This window comes from Ailuropoda melanoleuca, chromosome 14 (genome assembly GCF_002007445.2).
Source record: "Ailuropoda melanoleuca isolate Jingjing chromosome 14, ASM200744v2, whole genome shotgun sequence".
NCBI classification, from domain to species: Eukaryota; Metazoa; Chordata; class Mammalia; order Carnivora; family Ursidae; genus Ailuropoda; species Ailuropoda melanoleuca.
Genome location: NC_048231.1, coordinates 60,546,227 through 60,560,595, shown reverse-complemented (window position 1 = coordinate 60,560,595; position 14,369 = coordinate 60,546,227). Strand labels below are relative to the sequence as shown.

The 14,369-nt window shown below is 42.3% G+C and overlaps 1 protein-coding gene across 6 annotated transcripts in view; it reads right to left on the bottom strand.

Annotated features, from left to right (window-relative positions):
• The window catches only part of LAMA3 (laminin subunit alpha 3), a 254,194-nt gene that overhangs the window by 115,417 nt on the left and 124,408 nt on the right, over window positions 1-14,369 (bottom strand). For 5 of the 6 annotated variants that reach the window (XR_004620111.1, XM_034642117.1, XM_034642118.1 and 2 more), the window contains 4 exons: window positions 12,760-12,892; window positions 10,791-10,933; window positions 8,132-8,229; window positions 7,488-7,641 (listed from right to left, as the gene is read on the bottom strand). Coding sequence is in view for 5 of the 6 variants with exons in the window: in XM_034642117.1 (XP_034498008.1) it covers window positions 7,488-7,641; window positions 8,132-8,229; window positions 10,791-10,933; window positions 12,760-12,892 (528 nt within the window). In the remaining variant the exon portion in view is untranslated. Of the gene's footprint in view, window positions 1-7,487; window positions 7,642-8,131; window positions 8,230-8,694; window positions 9,244-10,790; window positions 10,934-12,759; window positions 12,893-14,369 lie in introns of those variants that run through there. The other variant, XM_034642119.1, reaches the window with a different exon arrangement.

The window sequence follows — 14,369 nt, the reverse complement described above, 5'->3', positions numbered from 1 at the left end:
CAGAGTGAAATATGGGTCCATGTGCCGAGGTTATTACCAGCATTTCTCCCCTGGGCATCTCCAAACAAGAGTCTGTCTTCACCCACCATAAAACACACAGAGGCCAATGATGTATTCACTTCTCTCCCAGAAGTTATTACTGGCTGCCAGTTTTATCACAGTACTCTATTATAAATTTCTATTGTTCTTTCCACTCTGAGTCCTATAGATTGATTTTTTGGAAGACTTGTAGGAAGGCTTCGGAATACATCTGTTGGTAAAAGTAGGTTTGGAGAAACTCAGATAAAAGACAAATGATAGCAAATAGAAATTTTACTATTTGCTGTTCGTTATCAGTTATTTATCTTAGTAAAAGGGAACTTGAGCAGAACCAGTGTCAAACTGGAAGAATCTTTCTGGTTTTATGGCATAGAACTGCCCTCACCTAGTTATCAGTGTTTCAAGATAAAGACATTAAAGGTGGGCATATCAAATCTCAAATCTGATGCTTACACAAAACTAAGAGGGATGTTTAACATATCTGATGTCAAAATGAGTCTTCAAAATGATTTGGTCAACATATACTTATTAAACACCTCCTCTATGCCAGCTCCCCTGATGGGCATACAATGGGAAACAAGACAGATCTGGTCTTTATCCTCAAACAGACTTTAATCAAATACTTAGATAATAAGACCTACACAATGTGAAACTATATTTAGGACAAGTGTTCTGACTAGGTGCTCAGGGGGCTGCCTGAGCTGGTCAGGAAGGCTAGGGAAGCGGGGAGACTTCCTGAAGAAGCAACGACTTAGCTGAGTGCTAGAGGAAAAGGAACAGATAGCCAGGCTCAACAGGCGGGAGGAGCATTCAGGCAGAGGAAACACCCTGCAGTAGGAGGTTGACCTATGACATACAGTGCTGTGGGGTAGCAGAGATGTAAGTCCGAGAGACTGAAGGCAGGCCACAGTGGCGATGAACAGAGAGCAAGAAGAGCTATGATAAAACTGGAAGGTAAGGGGGGTAGCCTTAGAGACCATTAAAATCTTTTGTCTCTATTCTAAAAGCAATAAGATGTTATTGCAATTTTCCAACGTGTATGGATGAGGATGGGGTGAGAGGGTCAGTGATGATTAGATATTTCTATCAACATGAGTATGCTGACGATTGAATGGAGTCAAGATTGGGAGATGCAATGGGCAAGAGCCAGTGTGAATGAGCCAATTAGGAGGTTACTGCAGAGATCCTTATGAAAGATGATTGTATATGGGGCAAGAAAGATACACGGAGAGAAGTAGAGACATGCAAGAAAAGTTTGGGATGTAGACTCAGAGATGGGTTGTCTTTGGTGAGAGAGGGAATGGAAGAAGTCATGGATGACCTGAAGGATTCTGATTTATACAATTAGATGGATGGTGGTACCATTTATTTAGGTAGGGACACTAAAATGTAATTTGAGATCCCTCTGAGACACCTAAGAAGTAATGTCAGGAAGGAAGTTGGCTATGCTGTTCTACATCTAAAAGGACAGGTAGGACAAGACGTACCAATTTGGTAGTTATCTGTGTAGAGTTGGTATCTAACACAACAGGCATGGAGGAGGCTGCTTAGGGAGAGAGCATAAAGTAAAAAGACAAAGGCTAGGACTGGCCCTGAACAAATTCTACCTTTTAATGGCTAGACAGAGGTTGAGCTTGTAAATTATATTCTGAGAAAGCAGCCAGAGAGGTAGGAAGAGATCCAGAATACTCTTAAATTATGGAAAACAAGCTAAGAGAGTGTATTAATATGTAAGGGGTATTCAACAAGTATTGAAAGCTGCTGAGAAGCACAGATGAGGAATGAAAAATATCCACTGGATTTAGTGACAAGAACATCACTGGAAACCCTGGGAAAGAAAGAAAAGATAAGTGGAAGGAAGGAAGGAAGAAAAGGGAATGGAAAGGAAGGGAAGGCAAGGGATGGGATGAAGGAAGGAAGAAAGGAAGAAAGCAAGCCAGCCAGACTGGTGTGGGTTGAAGTGTGAATGGAAGTGAAAGAATTAGAAACAGTGTATAATATAATAAAAATTATTATTATATATAAAAAAAGAAACAGTATAGAATTGTCTAATTCTTTGCAGAAGTTTGGTTGTGAAGGAGGGAAAAATTATGGCTGAGAGACTGTGGGAAGGGAAAGGAGGGTTTTAATAAAAAAGAGGATAGAATTTAGCATTTTTAAAATGTGATGGGGACTTCCAGTTCAGATGGCACAGTGAGTTCACATTTTCTGCACCCCTTCTCTCCAAGAGACAGCAACTATGGATAAAATGTTTTAAAAGGAAAACAAAAAGATATCTTTGAGCTTAAAAGTGGTGGAACATAAGTAAAAGAAAAACTCAAAATGCACTGGGTCTGAAGTCAGGGGCCTGTTATCCTCCAGGTCTGGAAGCATGCTGTTTTGGTCAGCAGCTCAGCTCATGCAGCGTAAAGAAAACTAAAGTTGCCTCATGCTTTAGAAAACTAAAGATGCTCATGTCAGATCCAGGCTCATTTTTTGAAGACAAAGATGAGAGTTCCCTCAAATCATGAAAAGCTGAAAAAGTTGCTGACAATCTGCCACTTGGGTTTCAGCATTACAAGAAGCTGTAGAATTTGGGAATCAAATATCAAAGATGCAGCCTCATAACCAAGAACTGAGTTAAGCCACCCACTGACTTGGCGTCTGAATCAGTGCTAACCTAGTATCACCGCAATAGAAGCAGCACGTTGTCATGCTAGCCTCTGAGCTAATGGTTAGGAGGACTGGGAAGACATTGCAAAACTGTGAGGCTGAAATGGGTATAAAGAAAAAGGGAGAGGATAAAAACCTTCCGTTCAAAATAAGCCAATGAGCCTGAAAAAAGATAATCCTCCAAAACACATAAAGAAATCTAATGTTGGAAACAGGCAACAATATTATTGATCAGAAGATGAGTTCAGTTCAGATGCAATGAATGTTATGGGAGAGTCTGATAAAGACTTAAAATGAATATCCTGATCCCTAATCTGAAATCTTCAAACTTGGAAAAGGAATTTTTTTTGGATCTCGTTTGGTGGCAAAGCCTAATCTCATCTAATCAATCATCACTTGGTGGCAAAATCTGACTTGAACTGAGTCTATGTAGGCAGTCTTCATGTATCTCTCTTGGAGCGCCTATTCATGCTTTCACTGGAGAAATATTAACATGTTTGGTTACAGGGTATTGGCCAGGACCCCCTGGAGATGATGTGTGTGTGTGTGTGTGTGTGTGTGTGTGTGCACAGAATCTTAAAAATTCAGAATTCTGAAACATACCTGCCTCCAAGGGCAGTAAGATACTCAAAAATATAAATGAAAGAGGAATCTCTTTAAAAAGTAAATAAAGTTATGAAACTGAATTGGCAGAAATAAACCAAGGAAAAGTAAATATGAGTAAGAGCCAATTAGAAATCTTTGAGATTAACAGTATAAATTAAACTGAATTAATAGGCTAGATAAAATACAGACTGGAGATAAAGAAACATTCATGTATTCTAAGGAAGTCTTGAGGAATTTGCCCACAAAGCAGCACAAAGAGCCAAAGATATATAAAAATATGAAAGAGCCATTTGGAGGCTCCAAGACTCACCCAGTCTGATTTCCAGAAAAGAAAAATGTAAGGAATGGCAGCAAAAATATACTTGAAGTGATGACATATGAGAATTTCCCAGGACGAAAGATGTGAATCTTCATTCTGAATGTCCACCTGAGGACTACATAGATAAATGAAAATAAATCTACACCTAAACACACCATAATGAAACCGTAGAATGTCACAAATAAAAGTCCATCCTAGGATTTCTGGTTAAACATAATGGATTAAACACTTATATTTATTGATCTTCCCTCTCAGAACAGCAAAACTAGAGTCAGGTTTTTTTAAAATCTTAAACCCACAAAGAAAAAGAGAGTAGGAAAGAGGAATAAAAACCCAACAGACCAGAGAAAGCAACAAAATTTTGGAAGCTGGAAAGCAGATGAATGTCAACTAATTAAACCAGAGAAAGCTGAAACCTAAGTGTCTGTGTGTGTGTGCAGAGCTGGGGTGAGGGTTGGAAGAAAAGATTAAAGAAATCTCCCAAAGCATAAAACAAGATCGAGAGATTGTAAATTTTGATTAAATATAAAGAAATAAATTATCAAAGAAATAACTCAAGAAAGTTTCTCAGAATGATGGATAGAAGTTTCCAGGCTAAAAGGCTGAGAACCCAGCACACTGGCTGAAATGTTATCTATATCAAGGCACGTTGTTATGAAATTTCAGAACACAAGAAATAAAGAAATGACCTCCAAGCTTTAAGAAAGGAAAACCAGATTGCAATCAAAGAACTGGCAACCACAATGGAACTTCTCAAGAACAGGACTTAGAGCTAGAAGTCAATGAGGAAACATTATCAAATTCTGGGGAGAAACGATTTCTAATCTAAAATCCTACATCTAAGCAAAGTAAAAAATCAAGATTGAGAGTAGAATAAAGATAGTTTTAGACGTGCAAGTTCTCAACAACAAAAAAGTAGCTCCTATGTGGCCTTCCCCAGGAAGCCTCTGGAGGATATAATCTACCAAAATGAGGAAGCTAAATAAATAAATAGATAAATAGATCAATAGATAAATAAAGGAAGTTCCAATAGTCAGAAAAAAGAAGATTCAATACAACGAAGATAAAGAAGAGAATACCTAGGATGGTGGGTGTGGTGATGAAAAATCTCAGGAAATGGCTGTGCTTTAGGCTCAGAGACTATATTCCAGGGTGAAGAAGAGCCATGAAAGATTCCAGGAGCGATACCTCCAAGAAGAAATGGAGAAGAGAGAAACGAAGAAAGGAAAGGAGAAGAGAGGGAGGGATGGTATGTGGTGTATTTGAATTAAGATGAAACTTACAGTCTATCTGAAAGTCTGGGGAGAGGGTAAAAATAAAATTTCTAGACAACAACAAGTTGGAGATTGGTTTACAATGGGTAAATAAGTCTGTGTCGTGTAAAAGAAGAGATCAGAATTACTGAATAACTTTAGACTTTGTTGGAAAATATACACTTAAGAACATATGTTAAAATATTAAGGGTAACCACTAAAATATCAGAAAACAATCTGTACCTATCAAACAAACAGAAAGATAGAGAAAACGGTCTCAGTCAAACAGAAGTAGGGGGCGCCTGGCTGGCTCAGGCAGTAGAGCACACTACTCTTGATCTCAGGGTCATGAGTTCGAGACCCATGTTGGGCCTAGAGCTTACTTAAAAAAAAAAAAAACCAACAAACAGAAGTAGGAAAATTATTTTTAAGAAGGTAAGTTGAAATCTAGTAAACAGGTACAGCCGCTCTGGAAAACAGTGTGGAGTCTCCTCAAAAAGTTAAAAGTAGAGCTACTGTACAAACTGACAATTGCACTGCTAGATATTTATCCAAAGGATATAAACATAGTGATTCGAAGGGGGCACATGCACCCCAACGTTTACAACAGCAATGTCCACAACAGCCTAAATATGGAAAGAGCCCAGATGTCCATCAATGGATGAATGGATAGAGATGTGGTGTGTGTGTGTGTGTGTGTGTGTGTGTGTGTGTGTGTGTGTGTGTGTTATATACAAGAGTCCCTCATGGGTTATTTATTTAATAGTATCCATGAGGTAGCTACTATTGTTATTCCCATTTTGAATACTAGTAAATACTAGAGAGATTTTACAGCTAGTCACTGATGACCCAAGACACGAAGGCAGGCAGTTTCACTCCAGAACCATCTTGACCATCACACTCCACATGGTTTCCAGAGGAGGGGTTACTCTGCATTGCTCCAGGTGGCTAATGACCACCAAAAGTTAGCCTGCCTCTAGAAGTGACTCCTCCACTGATCTAAGTATTCAACAGAGGCTAAATGAATGTTTAATAAGGATAATTTAGAAAGGATTCCTTCACAGGAAGGGAAATCAAATGATTTCTAAGACCTCTTCTAAAGCCATTAGTCTTTGAATTTTAGCACAATGATCTATCACAGCACTGTCCATAGAACGTTCTGTGATAGCAAAAATACCCTATAATCTGTGTTTTCCAATAAGGTGGCCACTAGACATACGTGATTCTTGAGCACTTGAAATGTGGCTAGTGCATCTGAGGAACTGGATGCTTAGCTCTACTTAGCTTTAATTAATTTAAATTTATAGAGGCACATGGGCTAGTCACTGCTGGACTAGACAACACAAGTCTATAAGCATTTAGATAAAATGGTAAAACACACTGTTAAATAAAACTGGACAGCCCAGAGCTTAGTTTTATGCATCATGCAAATATGGTTCTGCCCAACACCTCAGTGCTATGGCTCGGGGCTAAATCAGAAGGACACTTCCTGATGAGTCATCAGCGTCATTTCCTGGAGACTGGCCCTTCTCAATAGCACCTGCCTGCTGTCTGGGGAACACACACACATAGCTGTGTGTGTGCCTATTTGTGTACGTATATGCATGTGTGTGTGTGCACAGCCTGGATTGGGAGGGATAAAGCAGACTGCTAGAATGGAGTAGAAATGAAACCCTTAGTTTTCTTTATGCATCTCTATATTGCTTTACTTGTTATAACAAGTATCCGTACATTTTTTTTTTTTGCAAAACAAAAACTCTAATAAAATAAAATGAAATGAAGACTAAAGAAATATCCTTAAATTCCTATAATAGCTACCCTGGAAATGTTAGCAATATAGTTTACAAAAAGGTACGCATCTAAACATTCAGTGAGAATTAATACCGTATATGTTATCAGTCTACACATTTAAGCACGAACATTTGCCTCAAAGGTACGAAACAGAGAATGCTATAGAAAGTCAGGAATGGAAATACAGTAAATGGAAATTTTTTTTCAGTGTCTTTATTTTGAGGTGTTGCTTTGTGTGTTCCTAGTGTTGATATACAGGACTTCTAACCCAAATCTTAAATCAGTAGAGTCTTGAATTGTTTTGAGGCTTACAAAACTCAGGAAAGAAAAGTGATGCCCGAACCTGTAGTAACCTGTCCTCTAAGCCATGAGGGAGGTGCCTTGGGATGAAGCAGTTCCAGATTCTGAGCTCAAAGAAATCAGCCCTTACAAACTGCATAGCCTGAGGGGCTGCACAGTCAATGAGCATTGCATCCATTTAGGGTAAGCTGTGTAGTATCTGGAGGCCTTCTAGAAAGATCTTGCCCTGAATCAGGTAGAGCAGGACACACCCTTATAAGTCTAGGGAATAAAAAGGAGAGGCTTCTGTGACTGCCCACATTCCCTGCCCTGTCTAGAAAGTGCTCGAAGACGAACCTTCTTATGCTCCGTGTGGCCTACCGCCCAGCCACAACCTGGATCAGAGAACTCAGTATACCTATAATTAACACCGCTGAGAAATTCTTCCAGGTTCCCCTGAATTTGAGAGGCAACTGCGGCCAAGGGTTTTCAGCAGACACAGACGGGAGGTAGTAATAGCTTTGACAGTAAATAAAAGGCTGCCCCACCTCTCTCCCACTGAGGTCCGCCATGACTGGGTGTGCGGGGGTGGGCTGCCTCACTGCCAAGGGTCTTGGCTCCCCGTCAAGCAGGAAGAGTCTGGCCTCACAAGCCAGGGCACAGGGGAATCGGGTCACTGGCAAATGCTGGTAAAGCAAGCAACTTCAACAACAACAACAAAATACAAGTTACAACTGAGAACAAAACACAACATCAAACTGCATCCCCAAAGGACTCTTTCCATTCCATGCACTCATCACTCCCTCAACAAATTCCTACCACGGGCCTGCAGTAGGAATCGGGTGGTAAATGGTCATCTGCGTGAAGAATAAAAAAAGGAAAGGTCCATAAACCCGGGTTCTATTTTAAGCCCTTCCCCTCAGCAGAGGCACGACTCTGAGGGCATTACTTGGTCAAGCGCCCGCATTTCCACAGGCTAGAGGGTGGACGTCTCTCTACAGGCCGGCCACCGGGTGCAAAGTGCATTGTGATTCTTGCACCTAAGGCAGTTGACGGCCTCAGAGAAAAACCACAGTTAAATAATTATCCAATGCATCTTGCCGTGGTTGTGAGGCTGAGGCCTCTCTCAAATCCCTGCGCCAAAGCTTCCCGATTCAGAGAAGCCCGATGACGCCCCGCTGCCCATACTAACTTCTCCCGCGGAGGTCCTGAGTCGGCGCACGGCTGGGTGACCGGCAGTTGCAGGGAGGACGCCTCATAGTAGTCCCTGGGAAGCAGCACCAGGTAGTCCTAGCGAACGAAGACCAAGAGGACAATTACTCATATGACGGCGGCCCTTCTTGAGTAATCAAGCCGGCAAGCATGCCAGCGAGGTTAGTAACAACCGGGTGAAGCTCGCTAAGTCACACTCTCCACAGCAGCTGCTTTGTTCTGCGCCGACTCGCGGAAACGCACAGAGCACCTCGCAGCAGGTGCTTCGAGCATCGGAGAGAAGCGTCTCAGGCTGAACGTTTTTTGTATTCAAAACTCGGGGGGTGGGGGGAAATGCCTGGGTGGCTCAGTGGGTGAAGCGTCTGCCTTAGGCTCCGGTCATGATCCCAGGATCCTGGGATCGAGTCCCCCATTGGGCTCCCTGTTCAGCGGGGAATGTGCGTCTCCCTCTGCCGAGCTTCCCTCTCCCCCCCCCCCCCCCCCCCCCCGGCCTTTGTGGCTTCCCCTTTCCTACAAAACCGCCCCCGGCTTGTGTGCTCTCTCTCTCTCTCAAATAAATAAATAAAATCTTGATTTAAAAAAAAAAATTGGGGAAATTTTACCCTCGCTTCTGGATTGCGTATAAATTTAAAACTAAACAAAGATAATGAACTATCAACTGATAATCTGGTCCTTTGAAGTCCCGGCTGCTTTCATCACCACACATCGGAACGCTGAATTGCGGGTCGCATATTATGGCTTTTTATTCCCACACCAAAGCAACGCTCGCCTGGCGTGGTATAAAAAATGATGTTTTGTGATCCTGGTGAATCACAGGCTGAAACTGGCTGACTGCCTGTCCTAGGAGATGAGAGGAAGAATGTGTTCCACGAAGTGTGCCAAATGAAGCCCACAGCGTAAATGCAGCTAAACAGCTCTTCAGGAAAGAGCAGACCTCCAGGTTTCTGAGACGCTGATGGTTTGACAGCTTCAGAGCAATGCTGGCATCACCGCCTGTGTGCAGAGGGAAGGAGGGGGGATGTCTGCCACAACTGTGAAGAGACTCATACACCGACCATAAGGCTTTTTCTCTCTTCAGGGCCCTTATCGTGTCTATAATGGAGAAGAAGAGAAATGCATGGAGAGGAAAAGTAGCAGATGGGGGCCTAGGGGGCTCCGTGGTCTACCACAGGGGGTTCACTACCCCAGTGGGCTTTAATGTAACAGTGGTTATTGTTCTCTTACTGAGTTTCCTTAGGTGGGGATCATTGATCCTCATTGCTTTATGGTCCCATAGATCCTAGAACAGTAAAGGTTGATAGTAGGTATTCAATAAAATACCTCTGGAGAAAACAGGATCATAACATGAAAGCATATATAGGAGTCGCCATACAACAGCACTGACTGAACGTCATGAACGTTACTCCAGGCCCATGGAGTAACATAATGACCTTCTTTCTTTCCATTGATCCAACTTCATACCCATCATTGGCACCAATGGGATTTTCCCTGTCCTCATGTCTAATGTCTATGAAAAATGCTACAATTTTTATAAAGCAACAAAGCTTTCTACCAAGAAGATGCAAGAAAAATAGGGAGTGAATGAATAGCATAAACTGTCACATTATCCTCATAAGATCCCAGATTTGGAAAGGACCTATCTACGTAAACATTGTCCCTATTACAGGGAAGAGGCAACTGAGGCAGGCTTGGAGTTAAAGAACTTGCTTAAGATTTGCTAACGTAGCCAATCAAAAGTATTGTGCCAGAAGGAAAAGCTTGCTATTTTCCACTCTAACTGCCCAAAACCAAGTGTTTGCCAAAGACGTTATTTTCAGAAGACTTTTTATAAGATATCAATTTCTCAGATAGCAGTTTTCATCCCTTAATTCCCCGTGGCTTCTCTGGCTATTCTATTAGTGTGCGAGGACGGAGCTTTGCCCTTGATGCTGGGTTCTTTGTCTAAGGCCGTCTGTGTGGTGAGACTATTGCCTATGTTTGAGGTAGAAGGAGGCAGGGAATGTCAGAGAAGCATGGGCTCTCCCTTCTCTTTCCACCACCAACAACTTCACTGATATTAGGATCTGTTCTTCTTGAAGATTTGTCTGATTTATTCCGCACAATCCCCAGAGAGGCTGATTTTCTAAGACGTCCTTCTGATTCACAATGAAAAATCCCAAAGAAGCTTTGAAGGGCGGGGACATATGCCCATTCAGGTTTTGTATTTATTCTGATAACTTTGAATCATTATGAGTTACAGTTGGTTTGGTTTTTTTGTCTGAAAGGAGCTGGCTGAAGAATATAGAAGATATTTTAGGGGCACCTGGGTGGCTCAGGTGGTGAAGCGTCTGCCTTCAGCTCAGGTCATGATCTCAGGGTCCTGGGATCGAGCCTGCCTCAGGCTCCCTGCTTGATGGGGAGCCTGCTTCTCCCTCTCCCACCCCCTCATGCTCTTTCTCACTCTCTCTCTCTCGAATAAATATTTAAAAAAAAGATATTTTAAGTTGGCTTCTATGTCATTTGAGGGCAAATGTCGCCACAGTTTCCTGTGTCTAAAAGGGAACTGCTTGTGGTCTTATGGTCACTGTGGGTCACTGTGGCGGGACCATGGTAAGGGGGGAAAGAATCCCACAGAACTCTCCATGCAGGAGGTCTCTTACCAGGAGGACTCCCTCTGATTTGATACAAGCAATCCACGTCCCTGGTGCAATTGAAAATGGGTCTGCCAAACCATTTCCGGGGACGGTGACAAAGGCTGGCTCCTTACTGGGCAGGAAGATGATTTCTTTGCTTTGAGCAGCACCTGTCAGAAATAAAAAGAACCGCCAAAGGTGCTTGTCTAGCTGTCACTGTTAGGATTTTGGATATTCAGTTTTAAACATTCAATTTCCATCTGAAAAAGTTGAAGGTGGTTACTCATCATACTTACCGATCATATTTACTGAGTTTATTTTTTAATTGTATGCTTGCATCACGTATGCATAAAACAGATTAGAAAGATATTGACGTGAGCAGTGATTATGTACCCTAGGATTGTGAGTACTTTTTAAACTCGTTATTAAGTATATTAATCCATATAAACTGCTTAGAGAAGTTCATTGCACATAGTAAGTCTTTAATGCATTACATTTGATATTAAATTATTTTATTCTTTTAATTTCTATTGAGGAACAAGTGTTCGTTCTGAAATAAGAAAAAGGTCTGGTTTTCTGTTTGTTTTCCAGATGCAAAGGTTTTCTTCTGCATGAAACAAACAGAGGACCTCCTATAGAAGGTTCAGAAACAAACCAAACTGCTGTATCTGAGCCCACTTGAGCCTTTTTCTTCAGAAGAAACATTTGGTCCAAATCCTTGCATTTCCTCTACAAACGTCCACTAGATCTAGGTCTGGGACACGAGGTGGTGCACACAGCCAGCATGGCCTTTGCTCCCCAGTGGTGGGACGGGAAACGTGAGGGATTATGGTCCAGAAAACAGGAGAATTCAGCACAGCGTGAACAGTCACATTCGGGAGGAGGCCTAGGTTACCATGGGAATACACAACCAAGGCCCCTGACTCAGATGTGGGGGCTTAGGAAAGATGTCCCGGGGGTCGGGAAAACCAACCACGATGTGCTCCACCTGTTTGAGCTAACAGACAGCCAACTGCGGATGAAATGTCATCTAGGAGGCACTGGTGTCTGTGAGAAAGAGTTTGGGGTCAGAAGATTCCAACTTGTCTACAAAGACCAGCTGCGCACTCAGGCAATTGACTAAACCTCTCGGCTCTGTTTCCTCTTCAGCCCTCATCAGTTCACAAGCTTATCTTATGAGGACACCAATGCCAAAGTGCTCTGTGTACGCTAAAGCAAGCTGGCTAGTTCTCCTGTCGTTCCTCATCGGCCAGCCTTACGACCCGGCTGACACAGCTCAGCAGCAGCGTCGCTGCCCCCTGACGACTTCCCACGGATGCTGAACAAAGACGCTTGCATTTCAACCTTAAATTAGATTTCTACGGGCACCATTTTGTGTCCATGTGGGATTCCCAGTGCTTCCCGGAATCTGTTGCCAAGAAAGATAGAAGCCCTAATTCTTGCAGAACAGACTTCCAGGCCTCAGCTCTGATGAGACCCGCCCTCTGACAGGCTTCCCCTCGGCCCTCAGGAATCCCTCAGCCCTGAGGTTTGCATGCTCCTCTCTGGAGCTCTCGTGGGCTTCGTACTTTACAGCATCCACCTTAAACATTCCTCTCCTCACCCATTTCTCCTTGGCCTATTTGGTGTGCCTGAAACAATGGGAAAATTTAGGGCTGTAGGCCAAGCTCCCTCCATAGCCCCCTAGAGGTGACACCCACTCTCCCACGACTGAGTGATACATTAGCTTTACTCTGTGGTGATATCATAACCCCTGCGGTTCAGCCAAGATACACAGGGTGTTATATCAATTTTTCTCAAAGACAGTTAATGATAACAGCAAAATTTGAATAAGCGGAATGTTTAGAGATTGAAAAGGTAGCAAAGGACAGGGCACCCTCATCAGACTACGCATCAGACTTCAGCTTTTCTCAGGAGGTAACTTTGTGAGAATTGGAAAAGATATTTCACGAATTAATCATGTCCTAATCCAAAAGAGGCTTGAACCTTTGCCTACCTGCCTCAGCCCAGGATGGATAAATAGTCACGCGACCAGATACGGCTTCAGTTCCAGGGTTGATGTATTTCAGAATAACACGAAACAAAGACCGACTGGACTTCCCCACATTCAGCAGGATCCTCACTTCATTCTGAAAAATACCAAAAAGCCATACAGTATAGAAGAGACAACCGGCTAAAAGAAATGCTAGCCAAACAGTGACTATACTCCACTCAGGTCTCACTAGTCGACTTGTAATGTGCACACACACTCCCTCTCTCTCCCTCTCTCACTCACTCACTCACACTCAGCAAGCACCAAATAACTAATTCCGCGGAGGATGGACATAGGCAGGACTCACAATAAATTAAAAACACTTACAATTAAAGTTACAGTGAAAACCTGTTCCCTCAGCAACTGAGATCCTCTTTGGACCCTTCTGGAATCAGGCAGACAGAGTGAATATTAGCTGGACTAGTTTAAGGAAAGCCACAGTGACAGGGGTAACACCATGGGCTGGGAGAAACACAAAGGCAGAAGAGAAGGAACGGACAGTGTTAATGGACACCACCACCTCCACAGAGGAACCATTCCAGGGTTTTGTTCACATACCTAAAATTCTAAATGGTCACAGAAACCTATATTGGCTAAGCAAAGGTTAAAATACCCCAAACACATTAATGATAAAACCTGGATGTAGCTAAAATATGCCTAAGTCATATGCAATTGATCTCAATCTCTATTCAAAGAGAATGTGGGCCTTTTTTTTTTTTAAAGATTTTATTTATTTATTTGACAGAGACAGCGAGAGAGGGAACACAAGCAGGGGGAGTGGGAGAGGAAGAAGCAGGCTTCCTGCTGAGCAGGGAGCCCAATGTGGGGCTCGATCCCAGGACCCTGGGATCATGACCAGAGCCGAAGGCAGATGCTTAATGACTGAGCCACCCAGGTGCCCCAAGAATGTGGGCTTTTTAAAAAAATTATTTTATTTTTTTCATTGTGGTAAGTTTACTCTTTCAACCCCATCACCTATTTCACCCATCCCCCTCACCCACCTCCCCTCTGGCAACCACCAGTCTGTTCTCTATAGTTAAGAGTCTGTTTCTTGGTTTGTCTCTCTCTCTTTTTTTCCCTTTGCTTGTTTGTTTTGTTTCTTAAATTCCACATATAAGTGAAATCATATGGTATTGGTCATTCTCTGTCTTATTTTGCCTAGCATTATACTCTCTAGATCCATCCATGTTGTTACAAATGGCAAGATTTCATTCTTTTATATGGCTGAATAATATTCCATTCCAATAATAAAATGGACAATCCAACAAGAGGATATAACAATTGTAAGTATTTATGCACCCAACATGGGAGCACCCAAATAAATAAAACAGTTATTAACAAGCATAAAGGAAATAATCAATAGTAATACAGTAATAGGGGACTTTAATACCCCACTTACACTGATGGACAGATCATCCAAACAGAAAATCAACAAGGAAACAGTGGCTTTGAATCACACTCTGGACTAGATGGATTTAATAGACATATTCAGAACATTCCAACCTAAAACAGCAGAATACACATTTTTTTCAAGTGCACACAGAACAGTCTGCAGAATAGATCACATATTAGGC